Here is a 23520-nt window from a genome sequence, read left to right on the forward strand (position 1 = left end):
TGAAGCAAGTTTTGTTTAGACTAATGAAACTGTGACTCTGGTGATAAATCTGAAGATAAATGCCTGATCTTGTTTTCAAATGCAACTAAGCGGTTCTTTACATGAGTTGGGAACTGAAAATTCCAGATTTTTGTCATTTAATTTGGTAGTATAGCCTATGGCTAATTCTAATATATGCTGAGGACTACAGGCTTGCCTAAGCTCATCAACTCAACTATGGCATGCTGAAAGGACTGTCATTACCCAGCAGAGACCAAGTTAAACTCCTTTATAGAATTTAGACTAAACAGCATTAGTGTGTGGCTATCTATTAAGGTATACTACAAGGTGCAGAGTCCAGGAGTTCTTGACAAGTCTGTCAAGAAAAAAATCTCTGCCTGGGATTGAACTCCAGAAACCTGGGAGATGCACTTGCAAATATTGAGTTGAAATAAAAATGTGTTGCTCTTTATCTGAGAAATGATAATTTTATCTAGTTATTCTGCATGTACAGAATGTATATTTACTTAATCAGAATTTCAGAGAGAGAAGATAACTGTCTAGTCCAGTATCCTTCTCTATGGTTCCCTTTTCAAACAAAGAAAACAATGACTAGGCTGGGGTTTTTTTTGCGGGTACAACAGCAAAAGAATCCTTTTGGTTGCATAGCAATGTGTTATTAATAACAAGACTGAGAACCACAGGAATCTGGGAGCTCCTGATTACCTGAAATGGAAAATTCTTGCAGGGAATGAATTTCCTTCAAGGAGGCAGTCTGGGTTTATACACCTCCTAGGAAAGGAGAGAGAATAATAATCATCTTTATTTACTGAACATTTAAAAGTATCTTCTGAACCCCTGCACTCTGTATATGACATGTACATTATATAGAGCCAGAAATCCTTCCACTCAGGGTCTACTTGCCTGATCCTGACTTCAAACACAAGTAACCCAAAATGCTTTCCCACTATGTAGTTGCATAGCTAGCTATTCCTGTCAATTTTCATTTTATATTTCCAGGAAAAGACATGGAGAAAAAAAATCTGGAGTTACCTCCTTGTATACTAATGGGTAATATAATTTCATAAGGTGTCAGCATGAAAGATGTTTCTGTGTTTTCTAATTTGGCTGTTTATGCCAAATTAGCTTAATGCTGGCATCTCAGTGTTTAAAACTACAGAATAATGTTCAAATTGCACTCAGAAGTCAGACAAATGAACAAAATAACTAAAAGACATTTGAATACCTTGAATTTTCCAGAAGGATATTATGGCATAATATTAAACATTTTATAGTATGGAATTAATTTTACTATTAACATTTAATTATTATAAATTTGCATTCACATCAGTGTGAATTCACATTTGACCCGTTTTTTTTTTTTTTTTTTTAATCAGGACAAGCAAATCTCAAATGACCCATATATATTACTTTTAAAATATACATTCTTTCCTCTCTCACATGAAAAAATACATTGCAGATGGCATCAACTTTTTTTTCTTGATTCCCACAGGCACAACAGCTAACAGATCTGGAGCAAAAACTATCAGTTGCAAAAGACAAACTGGAAAATGCAGCCCTTGACAAAGTAAGAAGTGTAATGTAATATAAGCATGTTTACCTCTATCAGCTGTGGATGTTTTGGTGTAATTTGACAAGATCAAATGAAAGCCTTGCAGTTCTTTAGATGCATACTAAGTTGCATCTGAATTGTACCTGGGAGTGATGCTACTGAAATCAGTGAAACTAATTATGATACATGAAGTTATGTACATCTGCAGTTATTTAAGAAGAGGGTGGTCAAATTAGAAAAAAAAAACCAGAAAACAAACAAAAGAAAAAAAAACAGCTCAAAAAAATTTGCACTGATTTTTAGTAGACTTAGATATTTATTTCTATTTCTGACCATGGACCCTTAGGATGCCTACAAATTTTGCATTACCAAATCCCAAATATCAAGAACAGTATGATCAGTAGTATTAGGAAAGGAATTGTTCCCCTGTACCAGAACTGGTAAGGCCACACCTCACATAGTGTTCAGTTTTGGACCACTCACTTCAAAAATGACATTTTAGTGCTGGAGTGAGTCCAGAGAAGGGAAACAAAGCTGGTGAATGGCCTAGAAAACATGTCTTCAGAGGAGCATCTGAGGGAACTGGCATTGTTTAGTTTCAGGAAGAGGAGGCTCTTACTTAGTGCTCTATACAGTCTGAAAGGAAACCCTTGTGAGGCAGGGGTTGGTTTCTTCTGCTGTGTCTCAAGTGAAAGAATGAGAGGAAATGAACATGAATTGTTCCAAGGGAGGTTCAGATTAGAAATTTTATTTTCACTGCAGAAGTGGTTAGGCATTGGAACGAGCTACCAAGGAAGGTGGTGGAGGTACCATCTCTGGAAGTGTTAAAGAGGCATCTGAATCTGGCACTGGGGTTTAAGGGTGATTAAAATGGTGCATGTAGGCAGATGGTCTTCAAGGTCTCTTCCATCCTTGATGATTCTGTGGATCTAGCCATGTGATAGGAGTACAAATGGATCAGGGGAATATGAAGACATGCATCATATGTGGGTAGTATTTTGGCCAGTAAGCAGCTCATTTTGACCACAATCACATCTATGCAAGATTACAGACAATTTTGTCAAATTACATCCCTGGTTCCAATAGTGTTTCCTTCACCTGTCCTTTCATGATGTTCATTTATAAATCTCCTGTCAGCAAAGTCAATATTGAATTATGCTATCCACAGGGTGAAAACAAATTTACCTGCTCTTCTTTTACCTTTGGAATGGCAAAATTGAAATGGCTGCAGCGAAGGCAGAATGAACACTGGAGGGCAGGATTGAGAGATGACAGGATGAGAAATTATCCAGAAAAATTTCTGGATGAGAGGAGAGTGATTACAGTTTGGTGCAATCTGCAGGAAGCACTAGGATCTTATAGGACAAGATTGACTGAGTCCATAACATCATGCAAAATTAGACAGTATGTTACCTCTGCCCATTTAATGATAACAAATGGAGATTTATGCTGCCTGTGCAGTCACTAACTTGAAAAGTTAGGATTATAGACATGTTACATGAAAAGAAGTTTGCTAGTATCTTCTGCTGTCAACTAGAAATTAAAGGGTCCCTGAGTCAAATGGATAAAGTAATTCTTTCCCTTCTACTCTGCCATTAGTTCAGAGACATATCATCTGACTGTACACATCTTCAGGGAAAGACATTCAATTTTCTCTGTTTGCAAGCAAACCAAATTCCACTTCTGTGGGAGACTGAAACATAAGTGGTTAATGACTTGAAACAGCAGGCTGTTTGGGCCATTGGCAGGTTTTCCTGGGACTGGGTTTTGTGCTCCCAGACTGTGGTAGAGATGAGAGTTTCTGGGCGTGTGATGCCAAAACCTCTGATCCATATGAGACAGAGTGGGTGAGCATCCACCACCAGAGACTACAAGCTGGGCTTTGGGCCAGATGAGGGAAGACAATGACAAGAAGCAAACCCTGGAGGAGTGGAATAGTGCTTTTATCCAGCCCTTACATAACTGGCTCAGTTGTGAAACTCCTCTCCCCATGGAAGGTATGGGGACACTCACATTCACAAGGGACATTCACATATAGGCTTGAGGGTATTCATCCCTTCTGATGGGGCATAACTGGCATAACACTGATGAAGAGGCAGCTGTCATGTATTAGAAGTTGTAATAAACCATCAAAGATACTCAAAGTGTGCTCAGACTCTTTTTCTGGGACCTTCCATCAGAGGACTGTGCGTTATCTACACTGTTGCACCAGGCAGTGTAAACCGCTCCCTCAGGAGAGGTACCCTGGGCACCTCCACCTAAGCCTAAGCATTGAACTCTGTGTTTTATGGGCTTTCTCTCATCTCTGAGGAAACAAGACTGTGAGTATCACTTTGACCAATAGACATCTAAATTATAATCAAGGCTCATAACTGGATAGATGGGTGATTATCCTCCCCTTCTCCCTTCCCCTTCCCCTTGTGTTTTTTGTATGCTTTTATATTGAAATGTTACTGTAAATAATAACTACAACTGTTACATATTTGCTTTCCATTGCAACCAAATTATTTTAAATAAAACATAAATATATATAAAATACAAAATATTCTATGTTTTTTCACTCTAATCTGCCCCAAGGGATCTATTACCAAGAACCTGAGTTACCCTTACCTAAGGGGCAGTCATAACATTCTTCATCTCATACTTCTTTGATTTTCCCTTTTGTGCTCTGATTAATAGCCTTTCTATGGTTGTCTGTTGTTGTACTATTTAAATACACTCTACTAACTGGCTTTGTTTGTTTTTTTAAGAAACACTCTTGTTGTTTTACAGTTATCAGATACTTCTCTGCTTTCAGTTCAGGGGAAGTTTATCTGATGTAAAGCAGAGTATTTGTCATGCTCTCTAAAATATTTGCTAAGAAAATAAACTAAAACATGCTGTGTATGTCATTGCATAAGATTAATATGACTGTGAAATATTTTTATATTTTATATGTAATGTTTCACATCCTTGATATGTAGTGTGTAACATTATATACACGTTTTCCAACATACATAGATATGTTTTCCACCAGCTCTTGCCATGGCATATTGTGATTTATGTACCTTTAAAAAATCTTTGATTGACATGTGAATGTATGCTGTATTTACAGGCGCATTTTTAATAAAAAGAAAAAAACCTAGAAACTAGATGTTTTTTTTAATGTCAAATGCTGCTAGCCTCCCCTTGAAGTGACTGTAAGAAGTTAATGGCTAACATTTGACATGTCTTGATTTGATGAAACAAATATTTAAAATATTATTTCCTCGCTGCTGTAGTTATCTCATTGTTCTTGCTCTCTCAGCTTATTTTAATTACAGACTTCTGTTTCCACTAATACATCTATCTGTGTGTCTGGGAGTAAAATATAAATGTTTTAACATGAGTTGCAAGCACCTCACCACTTAGAAGTTTTATTTTGGCTTAATGAGCAGTAGTGGGTCTGGACAAATATATTCTTAACTGTTAAAATAACCTATGATTTCTTTACTATATAGTGTAAAAGTATAATATGCTCATGAGGGAAGCCATCTTAGTTGGATTAAAATCTGTCTATAATGTGGAAAAATACAAATTATTTGAAATGTTACAGACTATACTCCATGGCAAGTCTGTGTCTTGCAATGCTTATGGCTTCTCTGCAGATATTACATGTGAAGGACCGGACACTATATGATATTTTGTAAATTGTATTTTTATTTTCAGAAAAAAAATACATTAAAGTATTATTTGCAATAATCAGTGTGGATAAAATTGCATGAAGGGATGGGAAGAGAGTGCAGTGACTTCCTAAGCAGTTTGGTGTCTAATGTACAGCAACCTAATCACAGAAAAATACTGCTTTAGACAGTCTGAATTCCTTCCATCAATCAGAAAACGCAGCAGCTACTCATAAGAGTTTGGTTTAATACAGATAGAGAAAGTAAGCAGTTGTGTTCATCACAGCACATCTTAGAGAAGTGATGGTTTCTTATTTTCCCCAGGAGTCGCAGCTGAAAGCTCTGAAGGAAACTGTGCAGCTCTGCCTGTCTTTTGTTCTGCGCAATCAGCCTCCCACAATTAATGCAATCTCCACAAAACCAGCTGCAAAGCTGACTTCCTCAAATACAAAGGGCTCCAAAGTTCCATTTCAAGTGACAAGCACCAAGGTATGATTTCTCTTCAGGGTGGGTTTTGTTTTTTTTAACATCTTTGAGAGTTTGTCCTATAAGAGCATCAGACAGACTAAGGAAGATTTCAAAATCCTTGAAAGATTCGGAAAAAATTTGAGGATAATTCTAAGACTGTTTCTGATGTCAATAAATTGTTTTTTAATTGAGAAGCAGTTACGTTTTACTGAGTAACAGAATTATATCACTTGGTAAATTAATCATGTCTGCACAACATGTGAAGATGGATTTGCATTTAAAATAAATGAGGGTGCTAATTCACAAGATTATTTACCTGTCAGGCACTGGTAGTGAGTTTGTGGTAATGCAGCACTAAACAGTAATATGGGGTTTGTTTATGATGGTTTATTTCAGTGGGAAAAATAATTATATAAAAAAAATAATCTGGGACACCCATGTTAAATTGCAAGAATGGATCAATGAACTTGACAATAGGCCATAGGTAATACTCCAGTCTTGCAAGATGAGAAGGGCAGTTTCAAAGAAGGCATGAGAAAAAAAAAAAAAAAAAAAAAGGGTGAAAAGTGTTTTGAGTCAATAACTTCAAGCATTATAATACAGTCAAGATTTGCAGTGATTAACAACTGTCCTAGTAATTTTCATCTCCAGTGTTGCATTTTGCTCCTGAATTCATCTGATTCAATAGATAGATCTAGAAGAAATCTGTAATTTCAGTGAAAAGGAAGTTTTACAGAAGAATGACTGAAGGACATGTCCTCCTTTCATTCCAAAACTGAAATAAAAATAGGAATTGCTAGCTTATAGCGAATTTGTAATTTGTAACTGTTTTACAGGAAGAAACCATAATTCCCAAAAATTGTTACCTCTGGAAGAAAAGCACTGTATTAATTAGTAGCAGCACACAGGAATGATAGTGTTCATTTAGATTTATTTCACTGGATCTATGTTCTACAGGACAGCAGACTTTTCTTTCACAGGACATAAAAACTGAGCATCATTCTGGGATCTCAGGAGCATATTGTTTCTAATTAATGCATCTGCAGAATTGTCTTACTCTTACTGTCCTTTTCTTCAGCTTGGAAGTGTTCATGTCTCTGTCATGAGAGCAGAGAAGTACTGAAGGATAAGGGCCAGCCAGATATTATGTCTGTGATTAAGACTGGTCTAGGGTCAGAGCCTTTGGAGAATTTGAGGTCTCCGTGTTACAGATAGGGACATGAGAATTCAGCACAGATAACAGAAATAGGTTTTTGATATTTGACTGAAATACAGAGTGTTCTTACTTCCTTTTTTTTTTTTTCCCAATGATCATAATAGATTTTGTACTTAATGTACTTAGTAAAATGTGTCAGTACTTCTGTGCAATAGCCTTTTCAGAAACCAGCTTCTAGTCCTCTGTATCCAGAAGTGCTTGAATAAGTAAAACTGCCTCTTAAAAGGCAGTTCTTATATTTCTCTGCACTTGGCATATGCCATGAAAATGTCTGAAAGCATAACAGTCTAGAAACTTCTACTTCCACACACAGACATCTCATTACTAAAAATCTGTGTATTATCTGTGATCATAAAACTAAAGAAATTGTTTCTGTGAATCAAGTTGTTAAAGAATCATAGTCAGTCACCCTGTGCACTTGAGCTGTATAGGTATTCTTTTATTATTATACCCTTTCATCTATATCTTCTCCTTGGCTTTTTTTTCCCTTTGACAAACTCTTAAATAAATATGTATAGCTCTCTTTTTCATTATTATTAGATTTGCATAAATATTTTGATACAGCAGGCTAGTATTTGGGGGGAATATAAATGTATGTGATTAATTCAATGTGTTATACATGAAAGTGGAAACTTAAGATGAACAGCACTTACATATCTTGTCTGATAAGTAGCGATTTCACTTTCAAGCAACAAATGATAATTTGTCTGGTAAGTATCTTAAGATATTCTCATCCAGTCTAAAATGCTTTCTAAAATGTCAAACTTATTTCAGATCCATGGAAGGTTAAATTATACAGTGTATGATAGCTGTACCACTTGGGGACAATTATCCCTGGGATGGGAGTGCTTCCTCATTTAAAAAAAAAAAAAAGAAGTTCCAAGTAAGTAGGTTGTATACTTGAATTCGCTATTGGTAACCATAATACCTGAGAGCTTGTTATAGTTATTTAGCACAAGAACCTGGTGTAGAAGGGATAACTAGGAAAGCAAGTTGCCACATTTCTTGAAAAGAAAGTATTGGGCATTTTGTTTTTTCTAGAGAATGTGATATTAAAAAGAATAAATTCGGTTTAAAAAATGTGCAAAGCAGTGCATTATTAAGTGCCTGTATCAGTGTAAAATAAAGTTGTTGTTCTGAATAGTTCATTAATCTGGAAAATTGTGTAGTAATGGGAAATTATTACATTTAAATCATAGGAAAATCAATCTTAAAGTGATCAAAAGCAGTGTAAGTCTGAGGTCTGTTTTTTTGACATGTCTTAAAGGAATTAATATTTGCAACACACAAGAATGTAAACCACAGAATTTATCATGTAAATTGGCACTAATATTTTAATTCAAACCTATTTTGCCTGTCACCTACCTGTCATAACACAACACTGGTGCCAAAAGTACACATTGACAAATGGATTTAGGGCACTGTGTATACAAGTTCAATGACACAGCCAAAATCAAGCAGAACCAGAAGATGGATCATTAATCCTGAACCATGAGATTTTTAGCTTTCTGTATTATTGACTATTACTTTTATTATATAGTTTCCTTTGCACTGTAATGTCAATAACTCTTCTGTGTTGGGCCAGTGGAAAACGCCTCCAAACTAGCTGAGAGTTGGATCTGTCTTTTGTTGTAGGACTTTTCTTGCCTCATTCCCTTTTCAGAGCTGGTGATGTAAGAGAAAAATGAAGACAAAAGAGGACTGAAACTCTGCTTTCCTTTTTATTCTCCAGATGAGTGCCTAAGGAGTGGGATACTAAAGAGAGTAGTTTATGGGTGGAAATTGTAACACTGACTAGGCTGCCAGCTATGGGAAGCGTGGGTTGGGGTTATCAGAGGATCAAAGCACTGCTACTGAAGACCTAGAGATGCATTTTCTGCACTTAGTCTTGGCATGACAAAAAAACCTCTGTGAATTTATATGGAGCTAGTGGAGAGACTGCATTTTTACACCATGTCTATTAATTCCTCTTTCTGAAAAAGGCTAACATTACACCTTATAAAAAACCAAAAATTGTAAGAATATCTTTGCCTGTGCTGTGTAAAGATACCTGTGGTCCAAATTAAAAAAAAAAAAAAAAACAAAACAAGCTTTAATAGCACTAGAAATTACTGGAAAACCAAAATCAAAAGTGAAACAGAAGAAAATTTGATTTCCAGTACCGAGGTTGAATACAAAAATCATGAGGAACAAAACATTACCAAAATAATAGGGGATAACTTGTTCCGTAGTATTTTTTTCCCTAATGTGAAAACATTGTTCCATGTATTCACCAAATTCCTTCTTTACAAACTGCCTTCAGGTTTTGGGGATTTTGTGAAGTGCACTATTCTAAGAGTGGAAATACATTTGAATTTCAAACGTGAATAGCACCCATTCCCATATTGTACATAGGAGAGGTTAAAAGAGAACCTATGAATGCCACTGTCTCAATGGAGAAAATACTGCCTGAATGGAATGAGAATTTTCCTTCTGTAGAAATGCATAGTACAGACTGAAACAGCAACTACCACTCCACTGTGAAAAGATTTTAAGATCTTGCAAGAAATTTATTCACTTTTGTGATTAAAAACTTTGCAGGTAGTAATTTCTTTTGCCTCACATGTATTGTGAATACTCAGCACTCCAGCATACATTACTGAGTGGAAAAATTCAAAAAATGTTGAAGTACTGCGGGCCATCCTGCCTTTCTTCAGAAGTAGCTACTTCTCTCATTCCTCATCAAAGTAAGCTTGGGGAACTTTATATATTTGTTTAGACTAAAAAGTGTTCTTGTAGGAGCAAGGAGAAGAGCATGTGAGACTTTTCAGAGAAGATACTAATCTGGAAAGTTCATCAAGACCAAGGTAGACTCTGAAATGGCCATTTTTAAATGGCCATGTAGGAAATAAGGAACTGAGTTTTCTGGTTTGGTACAGAAAGAATGTATTTAGGTAAAATTAAATCTCACAATTATTCAGAGTGCATAAATATTCAACATCTACTAGAAATGCAGAGCAAGGTTACTGAAAAAATAAGGTGATCACAGTGTCATGATTCTTAGCTTTTTCACTAATTTAATTGGGAGGAGGTTGAAGTTAGTTTAATATAAAGGATATATTATTTAACTAGAAGATGGGATATTTTTAGGCTTTTGTTCTTACTTATATATAAAAGTAGATATTGTTGATGGAAATATTTATATAAAATAATAATATTACAATAGTTAATTATTTGTACTGAACCAGTTATATCATGACCATATCACTCATAATACTTCAGAGTATTTTACTTGAAAAATGGACTAAAAATTTGAAAAAAGGAATAGTTACATGTGTATCTTTCTTCAAAATATTCAAGTACATTTTGAAGGAATGAAGAAATGTCTGCAATGTGTCATTTGGACCCAATCCTTAACTTTTACAGATCCTTGAGAACTGAAAAATTCACCATCTGAAAGAGTCAAGATACAATTTATCATAATATTCCATAATGAAGGTTCTGACCACTGGACCAAAGGAAAAAACCTATGAAAAATTACTGCTACTGTACTGGTCAGCAGCTGACTGAACATGAGCCAGCAGTGTGCCCAGGTAGCCAAGAAGGCCAATGGTCCCTGGCCTGCACCAGGAATAGTGTGGCCAGCAGGAGCAGGGAAGTAATTCTTCCCTTGTACTTGGCACTGTGAGTCTGCACCTTGAGTGCTGTGTCCTGTTCTAGGCCCCTCTGTTTAGGAAGGATGTTGAGATGCTCAAACACGTCTTAAAGCAGGGCAACAAGGCTGGTGAGGGGTTTGGAATAGAAGCCCTCTGAGGGAGCTGGAGTTGTTTAGCCTGGAGAAAAGGAGACTCAGAGGTGACCTTATCACTCTCTACAACTCCCTGAAAGAAGGTTATAGTCACATGGGGGCTGGTTTCTTGTCTCAGACAACCGCTGACAGAACCAGAGAACACAGTCTTCAGCTGCACCAAGGGAAGTTTAGGCTGAACAAGAAAAAAATTTATTCACTGAAAGAGCAAGCAGTTGGGCACTGGAATCATCTGCCCAGGGAGGTGGTGGAGTCACCATCCCTGGAGGTGTTTTAAAAAAGACTGAATGCAGCACTCAGTACCATGGTTTAGTTGATGAAGTGATTTAGGTCATAGGTTGGACCTGATGATCTCAAAGGGCTTTTCCAATGTAGCTGTTTCTGTGTTTCTGTAATTAGGGTTATTATTTGCAAATAGCTTTATGTTCACAGTTGAGGGTAAAAATAACATGTGACTTCATAACTTTTTCAGAAGAAAAACCTAAAGGGCACAAAATATTATTTATGTGGCTTTTATTAGATTCGTAATATAAAAAACCTATAGGGACATGGTTTAGTGGTGGACCTGGCAGTATTAGCTAATGGTTGGATGTTGTAATCCGATACCAGAGGTACAAGGAAGGTCTTACCTGTTCCCCACTGCCCCTATCCTATTGGCAGAGAGCCAAACTATTCTCTCCCTGACCCTCTCCTAGAAAAAGCCAAGACCTGAGATCTTTTTCCTCTTTTGCCCTGGGACCACCATGAAATAAAGAAAGGCAAGGAGCCACTCTTTTGAACCTGGTGCTTATCTCTATGCTAAACCTAGCTCCTTCTTATGGATACATAGGAAGAAGTTACAGTTTGTAGCAGTTGGACTTGATTTCAGAGGTCTTTTTCAACCTAAGTTTCCTATGTTTCTATCTATGGTCAGCTATAAGCAAACAACAGGAGCATTGAGGGCAGTGTATAGATTTGTGCTCCATTAAAGTCTTAGGACTCAGCTGCTGGTACCTCAGAACTTACCCACTTTTGTTGCCTCCAACTTTGCTTCTGCCACAGTTAATGATATCACAAAAACATGCATTTTCAATGACCTGTAGATCATTGTGTTCAACCAGGGGATTAGAAAGCTATAACTAAAAAGAGAAAAATGCAATTGCTAAATGTAGAAGCTGACACATTTTGTACTACGCAGCAATGACATGAAATCATGTAATCCTTTCTTAATGAATAAATATTAGAAGAATAAAATTGCATTAAAATTCACACTATCCATTGTTTTAGGATTTAATTTCAAAGACAAAGGAATATGTCTTCTAAGATACCACAGAAATCTCAGGTACTGTGAGTGTCTGTAAGGCTAATGGAGTAAGAATTTTGTTTTTAAATAGATGGAAGGTAATTTAATTGCAAAAGCATGATTATAATGACTTATTTATTTATATAAGTCTCTCCTATTCTGCTCTTCATAGCTGCTAACAGAGTTTTATTCTCATTATGATCATCTAGCAACAGGTATAATCCTGTATTAATGTTAATGGTGATTCACAAGGTTATAGCAACTCTTGCTCGTATCTTTTATTTCTGGAATTTACATTAGATTATGTTTTTGCTGTTGCTTTATAAAGAGTCCACAGAACTTTTTCTACAGCCCTTTTTCTTCTGTTCCTAATTTTTTTTAAAAAAATGTTATTACTTGCTGCAAAAATGTTTGACACCAGAGACCATGAAATTGAAAGCTAAAGGTCTTTGGGTTTATTACTTACTCTACAGAAGGCTTCATTATTAGTACATAATATTGATAGTAAATTAGCTTTAGAGGGCTTTTCTTGAACTGAATACAGTCAAGGAAAATTGGAAAAAAGCACCTGGTATCTCATCTCTTATTTAGTCTGTGATCTCCCCCTAAACCAGTATCCTTTTCCTTCAAGTTTTAGTGGCACAATCTTTTATCTTAGCTTCATTAACTATTTGACCTCATTCTCCTTTCTTGCAGAGTGTAAGTAGCTGGAGTGAACCCCAAGGTTCAACTCCAAAATTAGCAATGTGCTAATGGGTTAAAGAGGTAACTGGTAATTGTTTAATGCTGTAGTTTTTTGTGGCTGTTAACTCCAAATCTGTTATCCTGTGACTGAAAAATACTCCATAGTAATATATTTTTCATCTTTTGACTTTCCTAGCTGATGTGTTTGCTACATGTTCTGTTAAAAAATACGTGCATGTGAGCAATGACAATAAAACTGAATTTATGTGTCTCTGCGGTTGCCCATTAGTAACCCCATTTTATTTATTTATTTTTTAATTAGCAATTTTTTCTATGCATGCTCTATTTAAATGAACACAGACAATGTGCAGAGGACCTAATGGATCATAGAGGGAGACAAGGAAAGCCTTACAGGAAGCCCTTCCTTTTTGTAAAGGCTGTGACCCTTCTCAGTTTCCACTGAAATTGTTGTGGTTGTGCTTAGGACTTTTCAGGAGCAAACCCCAAATGTGTTCTCACCAGCTTTCCCACAGCACCAAGCTCTCCTCCAAATCCAGAATATGTATGCAGATCACACATTGCTGCATCGTTAGCAGAAGCACTGGTTTTTGGAAAATATTTCTATTGTTAACCCAGCTGACTTCAAAGAAAGTGAATTTCAGTAGCAATAGAGCATTTCTCTCCCCTAGTAAAGTCAGAAGACTCCTGATGCAATGTAGTAGCATCTACCTACAGAGCAGTAGAGATAAAATGGGACTTGTTACATTTTTCAGCTGGGTTATATGAAGTGTTATTTACTTGTGGTTTTTGAAGGCACAATCTTTTCTATCTTGGTATACACTCAAAATACAGATCTTTTTCAAGAGATATTTTTGTTCTCTTGAAATATCAGCCAAATTATTAAAGTGAGACAGAAGCTGTAGACAGCTATGAGAACACCGGCCTGGTTACAGATGATTACAGAGAGCAAATATTTCAGAATTTCACTGGTTGCCCTTATGGAATATAGTGTTGCTGATGGTAAGACTGAAATCTTGTATTGCCTTTTACTGACAAGATCTAACTTCATTTCCATGGGCTCATTTTACATATGTATTCTTGCACATGTAGAAATTTTTATCTAGTATTTATGTTAGCATAGTTTGATTGAATTTGCTACCTAAAGAACTATTTCAGCTATTTTTAGCAAAGGAAAGCCTGTTTGGGTTTCAGCAGAATGATAAGCCAAGCATGCTTTAAATTCACTTCGCTATTACATCCTCTATAAAAATAGAGCAGGTAAACAATAGTCTAATTACTACAGGTAATAAATGAGATTTAGGAAGACTCATGAAACTAATTCTGTCATATTTTTCATTGTGCTACCATAAAATTACAGAGCACAGGTGCTCCTGAAAAAGATATTTGGGAAATGTTAATGTTCAGTGATGCACAAAGATGAATAGCTGGGTTTTGTGGTGGTGTTATGCTGCAGTGCAATTTCAAGTAATGTCAGAATAGCACCTGTTCACAAATTCCAGTATGTTTTCTTGTATTACAGAGAACTTGCACATGTGTGCATCTGCAGATCTCAGTTCTGTTATCTTCACAAAATTACCAATGTCTTCTTTATTAAGAATATTTCTGAGAACTACTCAAAAGTGTGGAGCAGTAGAATTGTCCTGTATACAGCATGCATCTGAATATCCTCCATGGTAGGCCATTATAAATTCCAGACTTTTCCAGGTTAGTTCCTTATCAGCACACTGTATCAATCCATAATTCAAATTATTTCTTTTCTTTGCTTAGTTTGTTTTAAAGTAGTGAGGGGGCACACTTTCAGAAATGCGTTCAGTAAGCACTACTTAGAACAACTTGGATTTTTAATGTTGGCCATTATTGATTAAAATATAATTTGGACTGGAAATGTTTGACCTCACTAGGCTACAAAACTGTGTGACTTGTGGGGTTCTATTTAGTGAGAATTTTCCTGAACAGCCAACCTAAACAACTCACTCCAATAATACCAGGTTTTCATTGTCTCATATATTTCATACCAACATATGCTATGCAACAAGAAGATGGTGATATTTTGTCCACAGTTTAATATAAATTATTTATGGCTTCCACAAGGTGAGTACAAGGATCTAACTGTTTTTATTTAAGTAATTTTACCTCTTTCTCTAGTGTAATCTTATGAGAACTTTGATTTGTTTCCTTTTGTTTATTCTTCTCTAAGCATGTAGCTTAGATATTCTCTCTTGGTTTTCTTTTTTTTTTTTTTTTTTCACTTAAATAGAAGTAAATACATCATTCTGACTCTGTTTAAAACTGAGTTACAATGAATCATCATAAAGCTGCTCTTATTGATCCAGAAAAAAGTGGTTGTATACATTTTTACAAAGGCTTTCACACCCTCAACTGCATGAAAATACGAATAAGAAACTTCAGTTTTTCCAAGGAAATTAGGCAACTGAAAGTGTTGGTTTAAGGTTCTATTAGAAAACTGAAATTATCTCATATATGTAATGCTTTCAAAATAAACTGTATTAGAAAAAGACAGCAGAATTCAGTACACAGAAACAAACAAATGGAACTTCTTTGTATGTGTAGCTAGGCATTTCTAGAATTGCAGCTCCTGTCCAGTGAGTCCTTTCTCCTTTACCCTTTACTATCCTGGAGGTCTTTGGGTGTCTTTTTTGGTGTACTAGCTGCCTGAGAAACGTTAGTAGACCTCCACTCCATACTGTAAATGCAAATACATTCTGTATATTACTAGTGGAAGTTGATCTATTGTTATTTTTATTTTCTGTTTCTGTGGTACTTTTTTATCTTTGAGCACTTCTGTGAGTTTGCTGCACGTCATGCTGGACTACCCTGGAAAGGATGCTTTGCTCTGGTCTCTGACAGACTCTCATCCTCCAGCTCACTGTAGTTCAGGGGTAGTTCATCCTTTCTATATGTACTAGCTCTCATATAGAAAGGATGTTCAGTTAGAGGTAAGATCTTCTGGTTTGAGATGGTTAGGATCTAATCTATTTCCCCAAGGAGACTTTAAGTAGAAGACTTACTAAGTAGGAAATACTAAAAATAGTGTTTGAAAACTTCAATGTCTTCCCTAGCTCTTGACAAACAAAACTTTTAAATATTTTCTTTTCTTTTAGCATAGGTTTTTTTTTTTTTTTTTTCCCAAGAGATAGATCCCAGAAGACTTCCGAAGCAAAAATTTAAATGAATAATATATATAATGTGCAACATAATATACTGCTATGAGGCAGTTGCATGTATGAGGGAAAATTCTGCACTCGTAGATGAAAAAAATGATTCATTGACATCTAGATATGTCATCTATCATTGCACATGATCTATTTGAAAGAAAAGTCCTTTCACAGGGATGGATGTTTAGCTATTAGAGATCATTGTAGATGTTCATCTTGGAGAAACTCCTTTATAACCAATACAAACGTCTGTGAAATGTGAAGATAATTAAATGTGATCTTTTAGTATCCCTGTTGAATATATCTTAACAATTTCCATTTCTAGTCAGACTGGGGTTGTTTTAGACTATTTGTAAAAATTAGAGCTTTGCTCAATGCTGAATATTGGCATAAAAGTAAGCAGCTATTTTCCACATTGAAGACGGCTGAATAAAGTGAAAATTGGAACAAAAAGGAAATAACTATAACAACAAACATGTTTGCTTTAGAAACATTATGTAGAAGTTTGAAGATCTGGTACATTATAGGATTTGCAGTCCTTTAAATGCAATTGCCCTATACAATTGTATCTCTGTAGATATGCATTAAATAGATATAAAAAGTAAAGTATATCTCTCGCACTCACTGGTGAATAATATTGACCATGCAGTAGAGAAAAGCTATAGTTATCTCTACTGTAAAAAATGCCAAATATATGTCTATACATATGCAGTGACCATCACTTATAGAAAGATGTAGTTTTATTACTGGTTTCTTCTATTAACTTCTCATTTATTTTTGCATGTGAGTTGCTGTGGAATATTTTAAAATCAGGATATAAAGAAAACAAATACAATGAGTTTATATTTTTCTGTGACTTTGGTTGTGGGAAGATACAATAGATAGTCGCAATGTCTTTACTTTGGAATAAGGTGTTCTTTAAGGTCCCGTCCAACCCAAGCCAATCTAGGATTCTGTAAAATTTGCAGGGCTAGGATAACTCAAAAGTCTACAATACACTTGAAAATTATGTGAACTTTTGTAATTGCAAATGGTGCTACTCAGAAGAGTTAAGAAAAAGGTTATAGGTTTAGCAACTTTTCCTTGGCCAAAATGAATATATGAGGCATTAACATGGCAGCTGGCCTGTGTGTGTGTGTATGGGCAATGTTCAGACGTGGTTTCCAGGAGCAGGCAGAACTGACTTGAAAGGTGGTATTTCTGGCTCTTAATCTATGCACCTTGCGAGAAAAGCTCTGACAACTTCGTCCACTTACTATGTACAAAACCACTTGTTTTTTTACAGTAAGTGCTACAAATCTTTGAGCAACTTGTGACCTCCTAGACAAGACAAAAGCCACTTCCATCTCAAAAGAATAAGACATGTCCCAGGAGAATACAAAACTAAGTGCACTGAGAAGTGGGGATGACCCCTGCCTAAGCTGGTCCGCATTTGTAGCCTCTTGGCAAACCATCTGGTTATTAATCTTGGTGGAGGTTGGTAAAGAGAAGCAACCCCAGTCCAGGGGGATCTCTCAGTCTGGCCTCCCTCAACATGCCAGAGAGATGCCACAAAGTGCAGACAGGTGCAGCAATCACACACCAAACACAGGCTGGCAAGTCTTTGCTCTAGGTAGTTTTTGAGCATCTGTGGTTTGAGTCCATGAAACCCTGAGTAGCAAAAAATGTTTCTGGACAAACCCCATGATTTCAGTATTTGAAGTTCATCGAGACATTACACATCATTAGAGGAAAGCCATCATGGCTATTATAGAAGTGGGGTTTTTTGGTCCTTATATATCAGGCAGTTGCATTCTGCCAGCAACTGCTTAGTTTGTTTGCCTACATTGAAACTGTTGTTCAATCCTTCTGTTAGACAAGTATTAGTGCCTTTTTTTTTTTTTTTTTTTTTTTTTTAATGCGGACATGGATAATCTCTACAAACCTGTAGTGTAGAAAAGATTAATCTGTGATACTCTAAGTAATAGGAAAGAATTGCATTTATGTGACCCATATTAGCGTTGGCAGGTTGTCTGGCAGAGTGCTCCTAGCACTCTGGCATCCCACATGAAAAAATGCTGGCTACAGAGCAAGGGTTGTGCATGTGGGTCATGTGAGAAGAAAGAGCCAGTAAGACTGTTTATAATATGGCAAATAATTGAGCTACATATCAAAGTCAAAAACTCTTTTGAAAGATGGTTGATCAAATTTTGCACTTTTGTTTAGCATGAAGATGAGGGTGTTATAACAATAATCCACCCGTTCAGAAGAAAAGGTGTTTGGTATTAGAAATGAAAATATATGAAGCATAACTGAAGGAAATTTCAAAGGCATGAAGGAGAGCTGGAGTCTTATTTATTCCACTGCAAACTTCAGAAGAAACGTCAAAGAAATAAGGAGTTTGGTTTGCTTCTCTTCAAGTGTTCGGCAAGTTTTGCTGCAAGAGAAGCACTCATCAACGGGATCTAGCTTCCTTTGCAAGCACATACCTTCAATGTATTTTAAACTATTATTTCAAGGATCTATAATGCAAAGCTCAGGTTTTAGCTAAGCTTGTAAGGTCTCACTAGGAAGATGCTTCTAAATTATTTCAAAGACAAAAACAAGATAGAAGATTTTGTGTTCCTTAAAAAAATTTGGCATTTTAAATCCTGTATTGAAAAGCTTTGAGGACAGTTTAGAAAGCTTGAAGTAAATTGGGAAGGAGTTCAATAATCTTTATCCAAACAATTTCACTCTGGAATATACTTGATGTCATTTTTATTACCTAAGGTATCAGTCTAGTAAATAGGCCTCACTCAGATAAGTAATAACATATTCATTTTTATATGAGAATTTATTTTTTACAATAAAACATCCTCTTTGCAAAGTCTTCCTGAAAGACTCACACATTATCAGCAAGTATATAAGCCTCTAATTTTTTTTTTTTCATGCAAAAAGTCAGTGTCGGTCCTAAAATTTTATAGAACAAAACTGCCTAAATAGATGCAGTATGCCCTCTGGTGTTTTGGCCAGAACTCAGATTTAAAGGACTGTGTTGATTTTGCACAGCCTGAGCTTTTGATAGCGGCAGGGGGAGGAGGCGACGAAGGACAGGGGTGTTTTCTCTGAGGAGCTGCTGGAAGCTTCCACCAAGTCCGACAGAGCCAGTCTCTGATGGCTCTGAAGATGGACATGCTGCTGCCTCAATTTAGAGAGGTTGGTGATGACTCCGATGCCGACATATGTAAGAAAATCCAAGCAGTACAGGGGCAGTTTTTCCCGGGGTGGCGCAGCGCCGCTGCCGGGAGCCATTCCTGGTGCAGTGCACGGATGCACCGCGGCCATCTCGGCACGGCGTGCAGCGAGCCCTGCCCGTCTGGCAGTGCCCAGCCGACCATACCGCGGGCAGAAGGACAGCGGCGGCAGCTGCACTTTCTCCTTCCCGGCTCCTCCATGAGGAGAGGCCTTCAGTGGCGCCAGCGCCGCAGCGGCCGCCATTGCCTGCGCGGCGGCGGCGGGGCCACGCGGCTGAGGGCGAGCAACTCCTCAGCACGGAGCCTCGGCAAAGTCAACCTCTCGGCGCTGCGGGGTCCTGCAGGAGTCTTTGAATCGGTGGAACTTGGCAACGGTGCCTACAAGCATCAGTGTTTCTTCTGGTGAGAGAAGAGGAAGAAGTGGGGACATGTGAGGGCTCCGCTGTCAGGGGAAAAGAAGGGGAGGAGGTGCTCCGAGCGTCAAAGCAAAGATTCCTCTGCAAGCCATGGCGAGGACTGTGGTGAAACAAGCTGGCCCCTGAAATGTATGGAGTTCAGGGAATGCAGAGATCCACTTGCAGCCCATGGGAAAAGTGCTCACGCTGGAGCAGGAGGATTCCAGAAAAGGCTGTGATCCAGTGGGAAACCCGAATAAAGAGCTTCCAGAGGCAGAGGGCCCTCGCTTCCAAATGGAGCAGCCTGTCCTTAGAAGACTGCACTCCGTGGACCAGTGACCCGAGCCGCAACAGTTTCGGGAGTTGTTTGCCTGTGGAAAGGGACACCGTGACACAGAGAGAGAAGAATCCTCTCCCCGAGCGAAGAGAAAATCTCAAGTGACGAGCTGACCAAACCCCCACGCCATCTTCCTGCGCTGTCATTGGGAAGCAGGGAGGGACTGGGGAAAAAAAGGGTGTTTTAAAAGCGTATTTTACTTTTCATTATCCTCCTCTGACTTTCTTAATACTAAATTTACTTTATACCTTTAAATGTGAACATGTTTTGCCCTTAGAGTGTTTTCCTTCCAGTCCTTATCTCAAGCCATGAGCCTTTTGTTAATTTTTTTCCCCTTTCCTCTGACCAGAGATAGCAGGAGAGTTTGGTAAATTAATTACTTCCATGGGTGCCTGGAGTTTGGCTAGTGTCAAACCACGACAGGAACCCAGCCAGGGTCTTGCCCTCTGCTCTGCTTTCCTCCTTTAGCCTTTGTGAGAAGTGTGGTGGTGTTTTAAATTTGAACTTAAGACATGCAGATCAGTGTCACCTTAGGACAACAGTATGAAAATAACTGGGGATGATGGTTGTGTGATAGCTGAAGGGATGCAGTGCCCATCAGTTAAAAAACGGGGAATGAAGCAGCCCCGTTCACTGCTCCCAGGTTTGGCTGGTGTCTGAGCAGTGCAGCTCTGGTAAGTAATTTTAAAAAATTGTTACAGAATCTGATCGTACTGGCTAAGACAATCATATAGAAATTGAAACACCTCATAAAATCTTTTATTTTGAGTGAGAAAAACAATAGTTCTAACATGTAATAATGTACTTCACTCTTTTGAAGATTTCCTAGAAATAGGAAATGCTGTGAACATCTGAAAATGTGACACTTGGAAAGTACTTTCTTGACGACAACTTACCTAAAATCTCAAACTTCCCCTTGTTCTGTAGAAATGAGTACAACATGCTGAGAAATTGTGTAACATCTTTTGCTAAGGTACATTCTTAAGCAAAAATCAAATTCTGAAATAAGCACTATGCACAGGCATTTATTCTCTTCAATAAAGCTGTCTGGTTTTGCTGGCATCCCATGGGATTTCACCGTGTCAGTTAGTCAAGAAATCAAGTGAATGTATGTTTTATCATTTATTGAACATATGCTTCTTTTATTCAATGGGAAGAAATTTGGGTTTGAAGAACTGTAATTTCTTTCAGTCTGAGCAGACAGGTCACTCAATGCAGATAATAAATAGCATTTATTATTTAACAAAACAATTACTCGTATTGATCTTTTAAATTTGTTTATCTCCACCTTACTTCCTCCAGTAATCAGTTAACCAGAGGCTATTTGAGCTATTTGTGCTATTTTATTTCAACTATGAATTGAACTATTTTTCATGGTTCAAGTTAAATTGTAAATAGTGACCTGCTTGGTTTGGTTTCTCCTGTTCATAATTTCTGAAAATTTTGTATTGCTTAGTAATTCAATGCAATGGAAGTGACATAAGAAAGGTTTCAAAACTGGTGTCTGAAGTTTTAACTTTTCTTTACAGAAAAAGTATTTTGCTTTCTGTCACCACCCCCAGGAAGAGTTTCAGTATATCTTGCAGACAATTTGATGGTTTCAGAACAGTTTCAGTAAATGTTCTTCCTTTTTTTGTCCTTTTCAATCTTAAAAGTTTCAGGAAATACGGAAATGTATGCTTAAAACAGGCAACAATTCAGTGGAAGGAAATTTACTGTTTGTAAAGCAGTAACAGAGTGCCTTCCCCATACAGCAATCCATTTTGCATGTAAGGAGTGAAAAGCATGAAAATGAACATTTTTTTGCCATCTTGCAGCTTGGGAGATACCAGCAGAGAAGAGAAGCTGTGGACAGCTGAAGTAAGCTAAATCAGTTCATAAACATGTCCACTCACTGTCTCAGTCTTTCCCAGAATCCACAAGAGCCACAGGAATACAAGTTCTGACAATATTTTTTTTTCTCCTCCTTTGGCCTTTAGATAGAATATCTTGATTATGTATATGGAGGTAATCATTTACAAGGGAGTGCTCTAACTGGATTGTATATTAAGACATTCCCTGTATAAAATGTGCTGAAAATGCAGTATATAAAGTAAACAGTTGCAGTATATGACCTCTTGGTTTTTCATTGTTATCTTGAATTTTCACATGTGACTTACTTGATATTTTATCTCAATTATATTAATGTTTATAAATTATTACTTTATATTTTTATTTTTCAGGTCTGGCAAAATGTCTCAGCAGAGAAAGAGAATTTTCATGTGGCCTTGAAAAAGGAAGAAAATCAAAGCACCCAGGAGTGTGGTTCTCAAGATGTAAGATTAGCTCCCCTGAAAAACAAGGCCTAATCTAGGCTGTATGAAAACATGAGTGCTTTAGGTGACTTTTCAATGGGACTGTTCAAGATGGTAGACGTATTTTATAAGCCAGCAATGTTCTGTAGTAAAGTGCTGAGGAGAAAATGCTCTTTGCTGTCAGTCTGTGCATATATATTATCCGAGTTCCTTTTAAAGACTGCTGAATAAAAGGGGTAGAGTTGTTACAGGAGGAGCAGTGGTAGAAAGTGTGTCATTTCATGTCTAACAGCTTTAAGAATTTGTTTGGTTGAAGTTTTGAAGTTTGGTTGAAGTGTTGCATGCATTATAGTGAGATGCAAAAACCTTGTTTACATATCTTTGTATTTATTACTAATTTATTTGTTTCTAATAGTCAGGCACAGCCTTCACAGATACTTCATTTAATGATGCAAAGCCTTTGGGGAGATCTAAGACATGACAGCATAATAGTTGGAAGGATGAGATGTCGTTCACTGCCAGTCTAGAAAAGCTGCAAGCTGTGTTTTTCTTAGGACAGCTCTGACAGAAAGCTAAATCTGTCACTTTTACTGAGACAGTACACTCAGTCAAACAGCATGGTGTGAGCTCTTAACAGCAATCTCAAATGAATGTATTGTGGCTATAATTATAAAGGTACAAATTGAACAGGAAAAAAAACCAGAAAATATGGTCGAGACAAATTTTGCAGAGAGCCAACTCTGACTGTTGAGGATTTTCTGATCAATAGTTCTAAAAGTGAAGTGTCGCTCTGGGTAATTTGCAGGGAAATACATATATTGAATATTCAATATATATTGAATATATTGTTATGTCATAAGATAAAACAAAATCCTGTGGAGGTAATTGAGTAGCTTGCTATTAGTGTTTATGACAGTATGAAGAAAATTTTGGGAAAAAAGTCTTAGATAATTCAGGATACAATAAATCATTTTTTAAAATTACACAGTATCCATTTTTTTATAAAGATGTTAAAAGTTTATTTCAGTTATGTTACATCCCTTCTGCCACATCCTCTACAGAACACAGAGAAATTGCATATCCTTAAGAGTCCATACTTTGCTGTTGCACATTTGTTAATGCCTAAAGGTAAGGGAAACTTCATTTGTTAATAAAAATTGAGGGAAGAGGAGAAAAAATGTAAAATTATGAAGTTGGAGTGAACTCCATTTAGATTATGACTAGAGGTTAGTTATTCCTTGGTAAAGTTATGGAAGGTTTGATGAAATGTAGAATGGTTTCAGTAGAGACTGAAGTAATTTAGGCTAAATAGTTGTGTAAGGAAATTTAAACAGCTCTTTTTTACAGAAGTGAATACATTAAAAGAGAAGGAAAAAGAAAATAATCATTAATATATTTCAAAAATCAAGAGCATATTTAATTTCTGTGTCAAGTACTGCCTAAAAGATTCAC

General features: G+C 36.9%; 1 protein-coding gene across 2 annotated transcripts in view; it reads left to right on the forward strand.

The window, feature by feature from the left end:
* The window catches only part of LUZP2 (leucine zipper protein 2), a 141915-nt gene that overhangs the window by 112142 nt on the left and 6253 nt on the right, over window positions 1-23520 (forward strand). For both annotated transcript variants that reach the window (XM_079310096.1, XM_079310097.1), the window contains 3 exons: window positions 1493-1567; window positions 5518-5682; window positions 21997-22089. In XM_079310096.1, coding sequence (XP_079166222.1) covers window positions 1493-1567; window positions 5518-5682; window positions 21997-22089 — 333 coding nt within the window. The remainder of the gene's footprint in view (window positions 1-1492; window positions 1568-5517; window positions 5683-21996; window positions 22090-23520) is intronic.

The sequence above is a fragment of the Erithacus rubecula genome (genome assembly GCF_903797595.1).
Source record: "Erithacus rubecula genome assembly, chromosome: 6".
In the NCBI taxonomy this organism is placed as follows: Eukaryota; Metazoa; Chordata; class Aves; order Passeriformes; family Muscicapidae; genus Erithacus; species Erithacus rubecula.